The sequence below is a fragment of the Gobius niger genome (assembly GCF_951799975.1).
Source record: "Gobius niger genome assembly, chromosome: 1".
Classification (NCBI taxonomy): domain Eukaryota; kingdom Metazoa; phylum Chordata; class Actinopteri; order Gobiiformes; family Gobiidae; genus Gobius; species Gobius niger.
The window spans coordinates 8,119,450-8,138,766 of record NC_136852.1 but is presented as its reverse complement, the minus strand read 5'-3'; the positions used below and the strand labels follow the sequence as shown (position 1 = coordinate 8,138,766).

At 41.7% G+C, this 19,317-nt stretch overlaps 1 protein-coding gene across 1 annotated transcript in view; it reads right to left on the bottom strand.

The window, feature by feature from the left end:
* LOC306977108 (calmodulin regulator protein PCP4-like) overlaps positions 1-12,462 on the bottom strand; it is a 58,984-nt gene extending 46,522 nt beyond the window's left edge. Inside the window, exon 1 of the mRNA XM_079575278.1 lies at positions 12,300-12,462. Within this exon, the coding sequence (XP_079431404.1) occupies positions 12,300-12,308 (9 nt within the window). The 5' untranslated portion in view covers positions 12,309-12,462. The remainder of the gene's footprint in view (positions 1-12,299) is intronic.
* Positions 12,463-19,317: the final 6,855 nt, after the last annotated feature.

The window sequence follows — 19,317 nt, the reverse complement described above, 5'->3', positions numbered from 1 at the left end:
ATTTTCGCCGTGTGCTGCGGAAATGTCACTCCCGTTAATTCAGGGCTTTTGCGAGTGACTGACTTCGGGAAAAAACCCGGTGAAGCTGAGGACCAGGGCCGCGCAGAGAGCTGCAGAGGGGCGGGGGCTCAAAAATCAAAAGGGCACTAACACCCAACCCCCCCTCCCGCGACCCCTGACAAACAAAAAACAAATCCATTTTATTTATTTAATTTATACAAAAGTAAAAGGTAAAAATATAGATTTTTTCAGTTTATTAATACTATTCTTGCCAGTATCTTTTGCTAGTGGGGCACTTTTCAGGAGCATCTGCCCCGGGCCACAAGTGTCTTAGCAGCGCCCCTGCAGAAACACAGACTTTCACAACTGTCTCCCTCATGTCTCTCTCTTCTCTGGGCTGTGGCTGAAAACAGGGGCTTAAAGGGATATTTCAGAATTTTTGGCCTCATTTCCTAGTTATCCTAGTTAGAGTGTTGCTGGTACCGGGAGATAATTTTTTGTTGTAATTCATGCAGTTCTTATACTTGAAGAGTTTTGTGGCGCTAGGCTAATGCAAGGCTAGCGCATTTCTACAATGTCAGCTAGCCTGCATTAAAAACAGTCTGACCCGCTCCACAGAGCACCTGAGGCAATTTTGAGGCCGTTTCGCATTTAAAACACCTTATATTTGAGCAGCATCAGCTTCGTGGTTGTATAAGCTACGCAGCGGCGGAGTGATCTGCTAGAAAATAGTCCCTCAAAATGCGATCATTCGTGTGATGCAAGGTCAGTTATATTCCAAAAATTATTCTATCGACACAGACATTTATATGGTTAGTCTGGCGTTATAAGTGATTTGCATCAGGTGCACTGTGGAGAGGGTCAGACTGTTTTTAATGCAGGCTAGCTGACATTGTAGAAATGCGCTAGCCTTGCATTAGCCTAGCGCCACGATACTCTTCAAATAAAACAACTGCATGAACTACCAAAAAAAATATCTCCAGGTACCAGCAACATTCTGGATAACTAGGAAATGAGGCCCTATGTCAAAAATCGTGAAATATCCATTTAAGAAAATAACATAAACTATTGAGAATGTCTGGGCGTGAGTTTCACGTTGTTTTAATAGAACAGCGCTCGCGTCCGACACTAGGTTTATCTTTTAGATGGTACAAAACTGTCGGCTTGTTGACCTCATTGGTTCGTAATTATGAGGCCGACTGATACAAAATAAAGAGTGATCTGAAGCACAAGGTGATGAGATCGTTGTTCTGTGCAGGAGATGCCTCAGCCCTCACTGCTGCTGCAGGGCCGGTGGGCGGAGCCTTGAAAACAAACGATGAACTAACGAGGGGCAGGTTCATTTCGGATTTTATTTACTAATATAAGCTAATAAGGATTATTGGGACAAAGCTTTGGATAAACAAACTATAATACAAATAAATAAAAGGTGTGGAGGGAAAAAGGCACTTCAGGGGCACACTGCAAAAAGTAATCTACTAGATTAGTTTAGATGTCTCAATTTGAGCATAATAATCCAAATTTTAGTTGTTTTGACTAGGTAAGATTTAGTTGGGCATTTCACCTAGATTATTTCACTTGTTCTGAGAGGTTTCTGACTCTACTCTGCTACTCTTCTACTCTGCCAATGGGGTAAGAAAAATGGTCTTGTCCCATTGGCAGTTTTACTTTCTTATTTCAAGCGAGATTTACCATAGAACCAGTCTGAAATGTCCTCAAACTAGCAAAATAATCTTGGTCAGATCAGGAAAAAGGTCTAAATGAGTGAAAACCCCTCAAAACAAGATACATTTCCTCAATTCAAGTCATTTAAGCCAATGCTTGATATTTACTTTTTGTAGTGAGCAAAAGGGGCAGGTTCTCTCTGACGACGCACATACGCGACTGTACACGGAGAACACAAAGCGAAGCCGTCTCGTTCGTTACAGCGTTTGTTTTATTCCTTCGTTTCCAAACACATGTCAGGCTTTCAAATGCAATCTGGCGACGGCTTAATAAAGTTGTCAATTCGGTTTTATAGATCCGCTTTACCTCCTCAGTCGGGGGGATCTTTTCACTTGCCGAAGATTTACGGACGCATATTAATCAGAGAACAAGCAAAGCGGCCATTTTAAAACTCTCCGCGTTCTGCCGCCGAGACGCGTAATAGTTTTACTGAAAGCTTAGTGTCAGCTCCGGTGATTTACGCGGCTTGTGTCTTCACTGCGGTTTGTAAACACTGTTGACGATGGATTGGTTAATTAGATTTGCAAACTAAATGGAGTTAATAAGCGGGAAATGGCTGTCTGGCCTTTTCATCACGGCGGCAATCCGAAAGCAGATTCTCTATAGCTTCATTTTCTCAGACAGTCGTTTCTTGCTTTGTGAGGGCCCCTCACCAAAGGCTGCTCTGGGGCCCCTTTGCCAAACCAAAGGAAGTGACCTCGAAACCAGTCTCGCATACAACCGGGGCCTTTCAATTACACTCGGCCTCGAGGGTATAGCTTGTTAGTTAGAAAGTGAATGGCCAACACTCAACACACCTTGACCATAATGTTCAAATACAGAATTAAAGGGACGATGCGGAGTTTAAAAATGTTAATACTAAGTATTTCCTCCCCCTACATGTTCCAGCCATGTCCTTATGTGTAGAATGAGCCCAGACCTGTTCACCACAACTGCCTCTAAAATCCTGCACTGTCACTCAAAACGTTTTTACTTCGGGTCGGAAGCGCCGTCATGCACGAGCTTAATATATAAGCTGCAGTTATATGTAAAACCTGAGGTGGCAGTAGTGAGTATAAAAATGACCAACTTGCATCTAGTCTCTTTCAGTTTTCCCTTTTAAAAAAAAATGAAATCATTCCAAATACCCCCTGGTTACATCAACCTCTCACTGTCTATAATCTGTTAGATTTAGGAGCAGAACAAGACACAAAATTTCGTTTTAAATAATGGGATAAACAAACAAGCTTGGTTGGGTGACGGTTGAGGGACTTGTCAAAAGGTGGGATTATATAGAATAGTTTTTGGAATATAACTGACCTTGCATCACATGAATGATCGCATTTTGAGAGACTATTTTCTAGCAGATCACTCCGCCGCTGCGTAGCTTAACCTGCTGAAATATACGTTTTTTTTTAAATGCAAAATGGTTAAATTGCTTCTATCGACACAGACATTTATATGGTTAGTCTGGTGTTATAAGTGATTTGCCTCAGGTGCACTGTGGAGCGGGTCAGACTGGTTTTAATGCAGGCTAGCTGATACCATAGAAATGCGCTAGCCTTGCACTAGCCTAGCGCCACAAACTTTGAACAAACTTCAAATATAAGAACTGCTTGAATTACAAAATATCTCCAGAAATCAACAACACTCTGGACAACTAGGAAATGAGGCCCTATGTCAAAAATCCTGAAATATCCCTTTAAGAATCTTATTCTCGCTCTTTAGTCAATTGACAATAAGACATTCTTTCATTTGGCTACAAGAGTGTCCAGTACAGTAGAGCAAGCATTAAACAAAGCCACATGTTTTCTGATGAGGTCGTCTACGTGCACAGGAATCTCAGGAGGGATCAACAATTATCAGGGAAAAGTGCAATTCAGTATTTTCCCAAACCAGCAACGACCAAAGTACTTTCGCCTCGAGACAAATCCTGCAGCTTTCACAGCCTGAAGAGCAGAGAGTGTCAAAGTGCGCTTCATCTCAAGTCTCTTACGCAACGCCAGAAAAAATGTTTGCAGCGGTATATCAAGGTCAACTGTACAAGACGTCTGTGAACAGCACGCGCGCCCTTAAGTAATGTTTAGATTGTACATTTAGATTTACAGAGGCACCGATGACATATTTTTTTCTTGATTTTTCCCTCAGTTTTTTCTGCGATCTCTGAAGTTCATCCATTTCCTCAAACGTTAAAAGCACTGCATTGGCGTATCTGGAGATCGAATTCGCAATAATGGACACAAATAAGATGGCTTCAGTTACTCCGCACGCCGTAAATACACACAATGCGTCAAGTCGCCGTGGTCATAAATGTCAGACGGATGAAATAACATTCAGAGCTGGGATTGCAATATTCGGCCGCTCGCGTCTGCTGGATCCAAACAGTTCTTTTTATGGCGTCATAGCTCATATAGTTGCTACAGATTTGTGCGTGAGGGAGTGAAGTTCATTGTCTTTGAGGGGCTGGAGTGGATCCCGGTTTGTGAGTCCCAGTGGCACAGAGGGAGGGAGAGAGTTCAGCTTCCCGGGTGTCGCTCATCTCCTGAAGGCTCTGTGAGCATATACATCCTGAATGGAGAGGATATATAGTGAGGAAAATTGGTTAACAACATGTGAGAAAATGATGTCACATGCTCCCTGATCCACTCTTTCACAGTGTGAGCCTGATGAATCCTGGCCTTGTCATCTTGGAATATGCTCGTGCCATTAGAGAAGAGGAAGGCAACTGATGGAATAACCTGGTCACTCAGGATGTTCAGCTGATCTCATTCTTTGGGCTCATAGTGTTGCTGAACCTAAACCTGCCAACTGCAGCGACCCTCAGAACAGTTTGTTACATCCAGGTAGGGCAGGGCGACATGGCCGAAAAATAAAATATTTTTGCTCAGTTTGGACGATTAAGATTTTAATCAATTTTATTTGAAATAAACTTTAAAAAGTCTCCTGATCTTTCATATGAAGAAAAGTGCTCAGAGTCCTGCTCATTAATATTTCATAATGTAGCTACAATGAGGCCCATGAAGATAATATAACCCTTTAAATAAAAATGGTTATTTCTGTTTTAGATAATCCTCGTCTGCTTTCAAAAGTAAAACCTCTTAATAAGCCATGGAGTTTTCAAAAGTGTTTTAGTTTTATCGTCTTCATGCCTCTGCTGTGATTGACAACCGTCTCCATGGAGACTCAAGGGAAAGGGGCGGAGTTAAATGGTCCGCTCAGAGGAGAGTGAGAGAAAGGCACAGGAGCAGAAACTCTGCTTTAGCGGAAGAAAACTCCACCTCTTAAAACACTTTGGCCTTTGTAAAGCAGCAGATCGTCAGGAAGTCTCTGCTTCTCCGCTGGGGATTTTACAATTTAGCCATTTTCCAAATCGTCTGTTTTCAAAAGCATGAATTCATTCATTCGATTTATCGCCGCGCCCTCCATCCAGGTAACATGTTTTTGGTGCAGCCTTAGTTTTAGACGTTTCCTTGTTGGAAATGGGCACAAGACGTGATGTAAGACGAGGTTAAGATAATATACCTGTGTATCCACACTGTGCAAAAGGACCAACTCCCAGTTCTATCTTGGGATGTGGAATTATCCCTTTTTCTAGGGCTGCAAAATGTATCACAAAATATCAAGTTTCATCTGACTTAAACATTTACTATTTACTTACTATTTTTTAATGTCTTCTTTGGACACAATTTGCTGAAAAACTAGTTACTTAAAACATGTTGAAATGGTTTACTGAAATATTGCACCATTATCACAATCCTGCAAATCCGTATCCCATATCACAAGTTACTTCAATATCGTTCAGCCCTATGTCTATTTCACTTTTTTTTCAAACTTTTCTTCATTGAGCTGCAACTTCCCGGTGTCAGTCTTTACTCATTAAACTAAGTAAATCCATATGCAGGACTTGTTGTCTGCATCCAAAACAAATCCGATCAGAGCAGAAGTGCTGTGCCGTTTGGATGCCGCAGAGGCAGAAAATGGCGGACTCCTTGCAGCCAGTGTAACACAGCCATACTTCGTAAATAAAGCAGATGTACAATGACATTTTATGGGCACCGGAGCAGCCTGGCAGAGCACGAGCCCAATGCGCCATGCGGCAGTAAACATGCTGCGCTTCGGAGCTGCCTCTGCTTATGCTAATATCCATCCAAACTAATTAGCATTTCTTACTGTAGTCCCATCTGGACCAATTTGTGCCAAAATGTTGCAGGTCATAAAAATTAATGGGGCAAAGAATACGTTCGTTTCTGACCGAACACATCCGCACGGACACGGAAACACATGGATACGTTACATTATTCTGTATCAGCACAAAGGCATCAAACAGCAAAGCCTTTGATGGTTTTCTGTTCAGGCGGGAGTTTGGAGACGTCCTCGAGCTACTTCTCAAATTCAGACATACATAAGTTATGTTTTTGAGCTGGCCTCGGATTAATGATTTAATGCTTTCTGCCTTGATTTCAGCTTCCAATGTAAAAGCAGCTTGGTTTTGCTTTATTTGTACAATTGTGTGTAACTTAAAATAAATGACATTGTTGTGGAGCTGTTTGCAATTCTTCCTGTCGACAAACTTATTTTTGTCCATTTTGCTCAATTGCAGTAAAGAAGTAGCACAGATTTACCCTGATTTAGGCTAATGGCTCAAACTTAAGCTCCTTTGCTCCTTCTAGCTCGTTTTTTTGGTATGTTTCCAGATAGAGACTAGCTCCCTCTGCTGGTGTTTTGGATTACTTCATGTTCCCAGAGATTTTTCAAGACACTATGCAATATTTTCAATTCATACTTCTATAAATATCAAGGGGCCGATGTCCAAAGGAGTCTGACAAGCCAGATTAAAGCAGGAATAATGGACTTGTGGGCCCATCTGGTCCATACAAGAGATAAAGAACATATTTTGCAAGGAAGCCGCAAATATTTGTTACTGATTATTCTGACGCTGGATGTTTTTTTGTGTCATCTTAGAAAAAAAGTCAATATTGCTTTAAAAAAACTCTAATTTCTGTCAACATTCCTTGACTGAAAATGTACCTGAGTCTGCTGTTAAAATGGCTGGTCGTTATTGTTTTGTTGACGGTTTTAGCTTTATGAACTTATTTAATGCTTACATCATTTTTTTCCTGTGGTAAAATACAGATATTGAACATTGTTTTTAACAGACTGAACTGCACAGTTTTATGTGTAGGTGTCAAAGCGGGATCAGGCCAATGGATTTAAGTTAAAGCAGTACTAAGTAACTTGTTTACCTTAATAAATCCTTTCCGTAGTCCCTCTGGGGGTAATACAAGTGTGGATGAATGGGGGGTCTTTTATTCTCCCTTGATGTCTCTGGACAGAAAACCACCCTTGCAACTTCCCTGCCTCCGGAAGAATCATGAAGAAGAAGCTAACAGGCTAACGGGCAAAGCTAACTGGGCTAGCGCCACTTTGGCAGTATTTACAGCCAAGTTTGAATAAGAAAAATAATCTCCATTGTGTAATTGGGTTGTGGCACAATGTACAATATCTTTCGCTCCCTTTGTCTTTTCTGTCAGTGTAGTATTTACTAGTAAAGTAAAAAAAAAACGCAACATGCTACGACACCTGCAGTGGCGCTCATGGCCTCTAGGGGCATGAGTTACTTGCTTACTTAGAGTTACCAGGCTAATGGTCAGAATCACCGGGCTGGAGGATTAACCTATTGTACATACTGTATTTTGAGTGGTCGGGAAAACCGGAGTTCCAGGAGGAAACCGACGCAGACACGAGGAGAACATGCAAACACCACACACAAAGGCCCCGTCCAGGTGGGAATCGAACCCGGGACCTTCTAGCTGGAGTGCAAACCAATGTGCCACCATGGTGCCCAATATTTACAGATTTCACATTGACAAAACTATGTATGCTTAAAGTTTTGTGTTTTTGTGAAAATAAAGTGGGGCACGTTGCTTCAACAGCAAAATAATCCTAAAACGGGTGAGAAGGCAGGAAGGGCCAATGTAGAGCCTGCCAATCCAAACCCCAAGCTAAAACATTCTAATTTAACAGCGTAGTTAAAAAACGGGCTTTTAAGCTATTTTTGGGAGGTGTAATGTCTCCACTGGTTTCTGCTTTAAAGGGGGTGGGGTGTTATGCAAAATTGACTTTTTCAAGCTTTACATCATGTTATTATGTCATTCCCTCATTAAAAACATGCCTGAAGTGTTGCCTTGGCTCATTCACGTATTTTTGAGTAATCTGTAAAAACTCTGATGGCGGCCATTTTAGGGATAGGTTTGCCTGAGTCCTCCTAGAAACGCCTCCACCTCCTGGAGACGCCTCCGAGCTTTCGTCACCAGCCGAGTAACCAACCACTGCTCCTCAGCAGAACCCCCTCCCCACTGATGCCACAGACAGCGTGTGGAGGGGGCGTGTCGGAAAGAGTGAGAGGTTCTTAAAGAGACAGAGGCCTATTTCAAGACATTCGCTGCAGCCATTTTGAGAGAGCAATTTTATACAAGGCAGTTATTCTAATTTACTGCATTTACAGACCAACAGAAGGTTTGGTCATCATTGTAGTGTGATATAGACTGGTGCTATGTGATTGACAAAAGCATAATACCCGCTCTTTAAAGCAGTACTAAGTAACTCTTCCCCCTACAGGCCATAAGCGCAACTGCAGGTGTAGTAGCAAGTTACGATTTTTTAACTTATTAATTGTCTTGGAGAGTAAATACTACGCTGACAGGAAAGGCGAAGGGAGAGAGGGTTACTGTGCATCCAATTATACAATGGAAAAAAACATTTCACTCAAACTTGGCTGTAAATACTGTTTAAAGTGACGTTAGCCCGCAGTTAGCTTTGCCCATTAGCATGTTAGCTTCTTCTTCGTGATTACATTAGTGTGTATTGCTTCCTCCGCACCGGTGGCAGTCAAGTTGCAAACATGGTTTTCTGGCCAGAGACACCAGGGGGAGATGAAAGACCCTCCAATCATCCCATAAACACTTGTATTACCCCAACAGGGACTACGAAAAGGATTTATTAAGGTAAACACGTTACTTAGTGCTGCTTTAACAGCGTAGTTAAATAACGAGCTTTTAAGCTATTTTTGGGAAGTGTAATGTCTCCACTGGTTTTAAAAGTTCCTTTTTGGAGTCGCTCCTGGCCACGAGGGGGTGGTATTGCAGCAATTTCAGCTCCTGGCCATGAGGACCAAAGAGAAGAGCTGGTCTTGGCTTGTCGTCATTGTGTGATGGTGGGTCCTGCTCCAATAACCACTCCCTTGTTCATCCATCTGTCTAAATTGTGCTGAACAGCCCTTTCCCTCCTCCACAGTCAAGACAAACTCTCCTCTCCGAGCTCGAGTCCACTCCACACGGCTGCCAAAGTGCCCCCTCCTTTTTTAATCAACAGGAGATGCTCGTGGTGTCAATGCAAAGCCTGCTTGAGTTTGCAGTCGGCCGTGAGTTTAATTATTCAGCCGCTGTTATACTTCCTGTTATATACGCCTTGAATTCATCACTTAAGGAGACGGCTACAGAGCGACTGGTTCTAAACAGCTTGCTGGGAAGTACTGAGCTCGTCTGACACTCGTCTGTTTGAGCGGCTCGGGTCGAGGCGCCGGGAGAACGTGCGACTAATCGGAAAAAGCTCTGTTTGTGCTGAATTTGATTTGATTTTACTATTATTTGGTGATCTACAATCCGGAAACAAAAGTCAATATGGATTTAGAGTCTCTTAATGATCGTGAATCCGGCCATTTTTAAATATGCAAACACTGAAAAGACTGCAAAACCAATTCAGGGGCAAGCAAAGACTTTTATATAATGACTTGCTTGTTTGCTGTAGGTCAGTGGTTTTCAACTGGGATGTCGTCAGGGCCCAGCATAATCTTAGAATGGCAGTATTTTACTTCTTATAAATCAAGTTAAATACTGTATTCTCCACCACGGATTAATGAATGAACACTAAACATCTTAAGGCTGAAATTATGAACAAAACAACAGTCATTTGTACAGATACAGATGTTTCTATATATTTATAAAAGACGAATATAGAAAGAAATGTATCCGGGAAAAGGTCGCGTCACACTTGAGAACCACTGCTTTAGGTGACCTTCTGTGACTTCTTCTTCCGGCCGTGAAGTAAACAAACATATTCTATACTTTACTTCTTAAAATCCCCGGAAAACCACAATATATATAAAATGTCTGTTGCGACATCACAACAGCAATACCCAACATGCCCCTAAAGCTCAACTATGCTCTGAAAATGCTATTAAGGCAGTGAGTTTAGTTTAGTTTAGTTTATTTATTTAGAAAAAACAGGGACAGTGCACAATAAACATTAACCTCAAAGGGAGAGATGTGCCAGGTTATAGCTCAAGTGCTAATTTCCACCTGTAGTCCCTGGGCAGGCTGATGTTATAGTAAAACACATAAAAACATCATGCATACATGGATAATGGCATTTACATTGACCAAGTTCATAAGAGTAAAAGCAAATCTTCACATCCACAACCATCAGATAAAACACACACGCATACATCCGGTCACATGTGGGTGCAAGCTTGATTTGACAAGAGCCGTTTCTTTGCCAGGCGTGAGAACATGTTATCAGCTCTGTTGGCAACTTATTCCACTGACGAGCGGCCACACAAGAAAAAGCAGAGTTTCCAAATGCTGTCTTTCGTTTCGGGATCCTGCATTCGCTTCGCACTGTAGATCTAGTGGTTCGAGCTGTTGTTTCAGAGCCCAGAGAGATGAACTTTTGGAGGATCTTATACATCAAACACAGACTTGGGTGGATTATCAAATTTTCAAAGCTGAGAAATTTGTGTTTTACGAGGATATGACAGTGATGGAATCGTGTGCCTTTCTTATCATGAATCTTTAGAGAACTTTTATATAGTGACTCAAGATGTCATTGAGAGATGTCAGATTAAAACATTTAAAACGTATTTAAAAGCCATGGAAAGCAGCTGCACGGTGAAAGCAGGTGACGTCCCGGTGCAGGTTTGAGGCGTCACAATAAAGTCGCACATATTTTTCCACCGATAAAAGCACCCACAAGGCTTGCATTTCATTCTATAGACCAGGGGGGGCATTAATCTTCATAAGGGGCCACATAAGAAGCCTGAATTGAGTCGGAGCCACACCAACAAGAACTCTCTGCACTTACTCATTACACTAAATTGTGTATTTTGAATATCTGATACTGGTTTTTAGTAGGACTGTTATTTTCTGAAAACATTTAGCCATATCAAGCCAAGGACGTGCATGTGTGTGCATCGTTTTTTTAAGCTTATTTAACTAATTATACTTATTAACTTCTACAATCGCACTGGGGGTGGGGGTCTCCAGGTAAATTTTCAGTGGGGGCCAAAACATACATGGGGAGTTTATTGCCGGGATTCATCCAACAAAAGCTCCTACATAAAAAATATGTTTAATTAAATGAAAAATAATGAGCCTGACAGGATCAATGTGTTGTTTATATCCTGACCTCTCATTGTGTCAGTGCCCTCTGCTGGACACGTGTGGAATTCTTTCCTTTTATTTGTATTTATGCTGCCGCCTAGTGGCTGGAGTGAGCATTCTGGTAATTTCTTTAAAAAAAAAAACATAACTCTGCAAAAGGATGGGTTAGAGACTTCCTTTTTTTTTTTTGACATACTCAGAAATGTATGCCCTACAAGTCGTGGGCCGGATTCAATCATCTCATAATCTGCCCAGGTCTGCTATAGACTCTGTGAGATGATACGCAGTGTTGCTTTAAGCACAATTAATCATCAAACGATTTAATAATTTGACTTGACACTCTCTGCATATTGTTAAAGGAGGAGTAGAGTAACAGGAAATGATTGGGAATTAGCCTGTTTCAGCTTTTTCCCCATTCATGAACCAGATTTTCATTTTCATATCAGGATTTCCTGCTCCCCTTTTTCCCTGTAAAGCTCAGTGTTGGGCATTTTTCTATGCTAATGAATGCTCCGTAGTGTGACAAGAGGCTCCAGTCTGCCTCCTCCTGATTAAAACTATAATATCAACCCAGAAATGACATGAACGCGCGCTATAACGCAGGCACAATCTTTGGGCAAGGACTCCATCAAACATTTTGCCTTCAGAGTCTTTCCCACTTCCACTCCTGCAGCTTTGTCTGAAGTATTACATCAAACCAGCAGCAGCAGCAACAGCAGAAGCGGAGACAAACGCGCGGAGTAAAACAAATCCCATAATAAAAAGAGCTATTAATATCCCTCTCCGCTCCGCACATATCGCACGTTGCACAGAATATATTAGATCTGGGCTTTGGGGCTTTGAATCTCCTTTCCTGACTACTTTTAGATTACAGACACAATGAAGGATTCCCACTCGTAATCCTGACCGTTATTCCGCGCATATCTAAGCGCTCTTGGCTTGAAACACCGCACATTCATCCGTCTATTAAGTTAGAAACTCGGGGATAATCTATATCTGAGGGGAAGGCGCACAGTTGTCACAAAGAGGGGAAAGATGCGCGCGTCCAACAAAGCAGCATCACTTCCTTGACGGAAAAAAAACCGCGAGATGACAGAATAAAGTTGTGGGGAATCAGAAAAGCTGTGCGTAATGGAGTCTCACTGGCCATAGTCCTACCTCGCTCATGATGCGCGGTTTGGTCGAGCTGTCAGCTTCCTCTACGCGGAGAAGTTGGAGTAGTAGTACCCGTAGTAGCAGCAGCAGCAGCAGCAGCAGTCGTAGTAGTTGTGTGGTACAAGTGGCAGCAGCGCTCGTTCAAGCCGCCGGCCGCAGACGCACGGGCTTTATAAAGAGTTCACGGTCAACTCCTCCGTATCATCACGTCACGGACAAACCAATGGGAGCCGCCGCGGGGAAATGTGTCTCCCCGCAAGTTGACACCCATCCGAGGCTGGCGCGCAGCAATGCAGAGTCAGGTTAAGGTGGAGATGGGGTGATGTCTTTTGGTGAAGGATCAGCTGGAAAGGATAATGGTAGCTACGATGTTAAAGATAAGGATTTTGGTTCATATACATGACTTTAAAGCCACACCGTGTAGAATTTTACCCAATAAATACTATTCAAATACAAGCATTTATAGTATGACAGATATTTTCCTCATTGAAAAATACCTCATAAATGTGCAATCAAACATGTGCCTTTGCTGTGAGCCAGGGGCGGACTGGTCATATGTCCATTCTGGAAGAGCACAGAAGGGCCACTGGCTCTAGGGCCACCAGTCCCGCGTCAACTGAGCTTTACCCAAATCTAAATGCTAAAAAGAAAAGCATAAAAATAGTGAGAAAAAGAGGATGAAAACAAAACAAAAATGTGCTGGAAAAACAACAAAAATTGACAAAAAATGTGATGAAAAGGCAACAAAAGCATGAGAAAAACACGGACAAAAAAACTACATAAACGTGAGAAAAACACAAACAAATGATAGAAAAAAATAATGAATTAAAACCAACAAAAATATGACAAAAATGACGTGGAAAAAAGTTACCATCACTTTTGTAGGTCTTAGCTTTCCTTTGCTCTCGGTTAAGGCGGGTGGTAAGAGGTTAACATAATGTATTTGTGGAAGTGCACAATTACGCTAGTTTGGGCCAGGCTGGTCAGAGTCCAGGGCTGTTTTTCAGTCCCAGTCCGCCCCTGCTGTGAGCGGCTCAGCTCTCCTAAAGACATGACAGTAGCTTTACCGGGAGTGGGTGCGTCTCCAGCTCGTCTCCATGGAGATGTGACTAAAGTCAGCAGAATTTGAGATTCATGTAGGTCAGGTCCTCATCCAGATCCATTCTTTGATTAAAAATAGTAGTAGGCTATTTTCTGTCATTGGGATCATGTTTTGTACTGTTGACATTTCAACCTGAGAAGACAGAAAATGCGTTTTATTTAACGTGAGTCATGACTGGGGCTCAGACCCCGGCGGAAGATTCCAGTAATAGATATGGAATACATGGCGTTGATGGATCATAGCCAGATTCTTCCTTCAGAGCCCGGACACTGGTGGTGGTAGGACGACCTGGGGCTGCCGTTGGCGGCGACGACGAGCAGAGCCGAGGAGAGACCAGGTGGGGGAGGGGCGGAGGAGGGGCGCAGCACAGCTGGGAAACGGCCGAGTATATTGACCAGGGGGCTTTAGAAGGGGATCCTGGGTGATGATTGGCTGATGCGGAGGTGCGGCTACAGCTGGGGCTGTGATTGGATGATTGGTAAAGGCTGCTGATGATGAGGCAATGAATAAAGGCTGCAGGTATGTCTTACATGTTGAATTTGCACTGAAGCTTCATTCGTAGTGCAAAATGTTACACAGTGTACCTTTAAATGTGACCTTAAATATATAAGAACATTTCATTTAAAATATATCTTTATATTATATTGTCATTAAGATAAGCCTTTTTCAGTGTTGGGCAAGTTACTTATAAATTGTAGTACAGTATAATCTAAAAATGTAACATGTTTGTATTACATATTACTGTTTCAAAAATGTAGCTGAGTTACACGACTTTGAGTTACTTTTGAGTTACTTTTGGCAAAGTATAAACTAAATATAGAAATAATGCCACAGAGCAAAAGTGCCGTCAGAGATTTCCTTTTATATTCCTTATTGTTCCTTATTCCTTTTGTAATACATTACCCCAACACTGGCCTTTATTGATCTTACGATGGAGAAATTCACTTGTTATAAGAGCTCTTGAGAGGTTTGCAAAATAGACCAGAAGTATCTTATACACAATGAATAAAACACTTTAAGTTAATCTCTTAAACCAAGCTTGTTTTCTCCAGTTTGGCCAAATCTAAAGCTTGTTGAAAAGAGCGTCAAAATGAACCGATGAAAGTGCGACAAAGAAAGAGACTAAAACTTGACAAAAAAAGCAACAAAAAAGTGATGAAAAAGCCACAAAAGATCAACAAAAATGTGACAACAAAAGCAATGAAAGTGCAACAAAAAGTGGCAAAATAAGATGGAAAAAGAGTGTGACGATGGCGACGCAAGGAAAACACAACACAAGGAAAAAGATCCGTTTAGATCAGTTTTGTGGGTCTTAGCTTTCAAATGAGGCGTGACACTGGCCTATAGGCTGTAACCTTTAAGATGTGGGTAAAACTAAACTGGAGAAAATGCACTCGGTTAAGGCGGGGGTCAAGAGGTCAAACTTTAACATTAGACAGAATCTAAAATGTCAGCATTGGCAAAGGTGAACAGAAAGTGTCCAAACAGGAGGGAAACATCTTAAAGAGCAACAAAATATGAAGCTACAAAGTCCAACATTTACTAAGAACTTTGCAGTCATCGTCTTTGCATCAATATCTACTATTAAAGCGGTTTAAATGAGGCTAATAGCAATCACTGCTTACTTTACAGCAGATGTCGGCAAGTTTGCATCGTGGAGAGACGATTTTCAACATTGTAGCCTAAAGTAAAGAACAATTTTAGCAAATGCCAATGTTTTACATCAGTGGTTCCCAAGTGTCAAGGCTTTGGGACCCACCATTACCCTCGGATGACAAGCCGAGAACCCAAATAAAACAAAATATTGTCATATATCATATAAATATTGTATTTTCCACACAAGTTTTTGTTGAACAAGCAGTAGATTTCCCTTTAAGACTGAAATTATGATCAAAACAACCCAATAACATTCATTTTAACAGACACAGTTAGTGCTTCCGTGCAGTTTCTGATGGAAAACATTGAATTAAAGTTCCCTATAGACTCGCGACCCACTGAAAATGGTTCCGTGACCCGGGACATTTTTAAAATACTGACACTATTTCTCAAATTTTTAGAGCACTTTAACAGGTATTTGATCTCTCATTTGTACAATTATATTTCACATAATCATCTTGAGGGCCAGAGGTTCTGTGCTGGAGGGCCGGATTTGGCCCCCGGGCCTGACGTTGCCTACCCCTGCTTTAAAGCGTTGGTTTTGAAAGCATTTTGGGTGTTGTTGAAATCATCGTCTTTATCAAATCTGGAGAAGGCCCTTATAAGACCGAGCACTTCCTGTTTCTCTTGACGTCAGGAGTCAGAATGAAGTGCTTTTGTCAGACCTCTCTGGCCCCCGGTGGCCTTGTGGGACTTTCTGAGCGGCCCTGACTGTAATGTCTGAGTCTGCGGAGCGTGGGTGCGTCTGAGGATGGTGACGGAGGCCCGGGCGCTCTGGGAGACATTTCATGCTCCGCTCATCACGCCGTCAATGCAAAGTGTTATTTCACATCATGTACTATTGTCGGCGCGACCCCCCTCTGCTGCGGAGGAGTGGGAACAAAGGGAGCGAGCTCGCGTACAGTGGGCTTAAGGCAGCAGCCGTCACCGTGGAAGATACAACAATCATTTTGATGCTATTGTTTTCCCGGCTTTTCTCAAGTGGCCATTGTCATAATACAGAAAAGGCAGGTTTTGTCCTCCCTTTGTGCAATAAACGGCCGACGTTAAAACATTGTGGACCTGTAGCTTCTTTAAGTGAGACTGTCCTGCTGAAACTGCCCAGAATTAAATGGCAAAGGAGGCGAGTGACCAAGAGCGTTAAATCTATTGTTTTAAATATATATATTGTTGTGGTGTAAAGAATGAAGCTTTCATGAATGGAGCGCTGAGGAAAACGTCATGAAATCACAATTAAATGGCCTTTTTTCCAGAGCCAGGTAGGATTCAGTTATATTTACTACAAGAACCTGAGTAATTTTGTGGAGAAACTGTACAAGAGCAGTTATGGCGACGTGTAAACAAGCAGCAACCTCCCTCTCTTGGTACAGCTGCATTTTTTGCCTTTTTCTGCAAACAGCACTTGTGGTTTCCTGGAACCCTAAACCTGCAGCACAGTGGAGGCATCACGAGAGGCGCTACAGGAAACAAAAAAGAGACAAACGAGGAGAAGATGGTGAAAGACTTGTGGAGTGGAGGGAGCTGCGCAGGAGGAAGAAGAAGGAGCTGACCAGTGCAGGACACCACGCTCTGAAACAGGGTCGAACCCAGGATCAGAGACTGAAGGCAGCCAGGTTTCCTCCGGGTGCTATGGTTTCCCCGACCTCCAAACACATGCTGGTCAAGTTGACCCACAGTGGCGACGGCTCAGGGGCAGCGACTTAGGACTAACACCTGAACACTGTTTCGTTGTATGGTTGTACAATGACAAATAAAGCACTTACTTACTTATATCATTCCGAATGTTTACTTCTACTTGAGTAATATTGTAAGTATCTTTGCAAAATGTTAAAGTTACAAAAAGTTACTTAAATATACAGTATATAGTTTTTGTTTAGTGCCACGTTTACTTCTTCTTTTACTGAAGTAAATATTTTGGCTCTACAGTCTACACTAATGCCATCTTATTTAAGTTAATAATGACTTAAAAGCACTTGAATTATCAGAATTTGTGCTGATATTTAGTAGGTTTGGTTTTACTGCCAATGGAACAAGAAGGATTCTTCTTCTTACCTTTCAATTTTTTGTTTCAATTCAAATGTTGCTGTCTTATTAAGTGTCTAGGTTATTTGTTGTTATTCTAAACAAATGAATGCATTTTCATCTAAATTTTTTTTTTTTTTTTAAAAGACCTAAAATAAGATGATTTTTTTCAAGTGTAAGACAAAAATTCTGAGAAGTTTGGGCAACAATATTTAGAAAAAAAACACAATCAATATTGATACAATACAATAAGTTAGTGTCGTGTAGATCGCGTTAGGCCTGTACTGCCCACTAGGGCTGGGACAAAACATAATATCGCAATACTTCTTTGTATCGTATCGGAAGTCATGCGTCGCAATACTTTTGATACTCAACTCAGTCATAGGAAAAAAAATATTTCACTGTTTTTCACTTGAAGACAGTTTTGTTCAATCCAAATTTGGTGCTAATTGGTTTAAACAAAAGCCAGACTGTTTTTCAAAATGTTTGAATCAATATCAGACTTATTTATATTTAATTATATATTGTGGAAACTCAACGTGTGCTTTCTTATCCATTCGGGGTAAAATATCGTTTGTTATAATGACAAATCACAAATGTAATACTTCGTGCATTGGAATATATCGTATCACTATTGGATCGTCCCAGCTCTACTGCCCACTACTACAGAGTGCTTCTTGTAGTGCAGACACTACAAGTGCAAAGCAGAGTGAAGCTGCTGCGTCCTGAAGCAAAGGATTGAAACGCGCCACGTGGAGAAAGTGCTAAATGAGTCCGAGATCCAGAGGCCGTGTTTGTGCGTCGACCGAACTCCTTCCTGCATAATTTAGGACTTTCTTGAAAAACGCTGGAAAACTGGACCGAGGCTGCAGACGGGCCGGGCTCAGTGAGGGGGACGGGGGGAAACATGAAGGGGCTGAACCTGTGATTGACAGAGCGCTGTAATGGACCTGCTCCACTTGACCGAGCGCAAAGGGAGAAGAAAGTGTGTCCTAATGGGAATGATTTCAATGATTAACCGTAAATCAGACCGATGGGCAGGTGGCGTCACTCAAGGCGTCCTTCAGTCTTAAACGTCCAATTTAAACTGAAGTGGAAAGAAATCAGTTTTGTCTTTATATAAAAGCTGACATTTAATGTATGCACCTTTGTGTGATGTGCATACATTATTATGTTACGAAAGTGCGGAATGAGTTTGTTCCACATCTTACAAATTTAAAGGCACACTGCGTAACATTTTGGATTAAACTCTTGCCTGCACTGCAAAACATGCTCATAATGAGGACCAGCACGACATTAAAAAAATGCTATTTTTGCAGTGGGTAATCTAAGAGTGGATTTGGACGAGGATCTAATCTATTTAAATCTCGTATTTGGCTGCCTTTTGTAAATAAATGCTTGTATTTTATTCTATTTATTGGGTGAAATGTTTTACAGTGTGGCTTTAAACATTGCTTCTTCAGCTATGGGTCTCTAACCTCTTAACCCCCGTCTTAACCAAGCATTTTCTCCACTTCAGCTTTACCCAAATCTAAAAGCTTCTCGACTGGAGCTTACAGCCTTTAGTCCAGCGTTACGCCTCATTTGAAAGCTAAGACCTTCAAAACTGATCTAAGGTTTTTCCTTACGTTGCTTTTTCATCACTTTTTGGTTGCTTTTTTTTGCTGCTCTTTCATCCTCACTTACGTCTCGCTTTTGTTGCTCTTTTGTAATTGTTTTATTGCATATATGACACCTTTTTTACACTTTTGTGTCACTTTGTTGCATTTTTGTCTCTGATGATGCTTTTTTTTGCCTTACTGGAGAAAATGTGCTTAGTTAAAGTGGTGATTAAGAGGTTAAAATCTCTCCGACGAAACCACATTTCTGTTTCTAAGTGAAAATACATAGATTTCTTTAAACATATTTATTATACGGCTCTTCACAACGTAAGTAGAAGCTCCAATGATTTGAATGGGATTTCCCAACGTTCTACCGGTCATTATTTTCTGATAAAGGACCTCTAAGAAAAAAAATAATGACCGCTGCCAATGGCAACGGAGTTCGTGCTTTCATATCACTCCGCGCGTACGTAGTAGCGACACTATCTCTGTCCCCGTCACTGCGAGAGAAGTTGGGGTAATTGCTCGTGAAGTTAGCGTGAGTCTGACTTTCAACTTACCCAGAGATTCACCACCATTCCTCCAACTGCGCCTTCAGCTAAGTAGCCAGGCTAGCTACTAGCCTTGCTGCTTCTAGCAA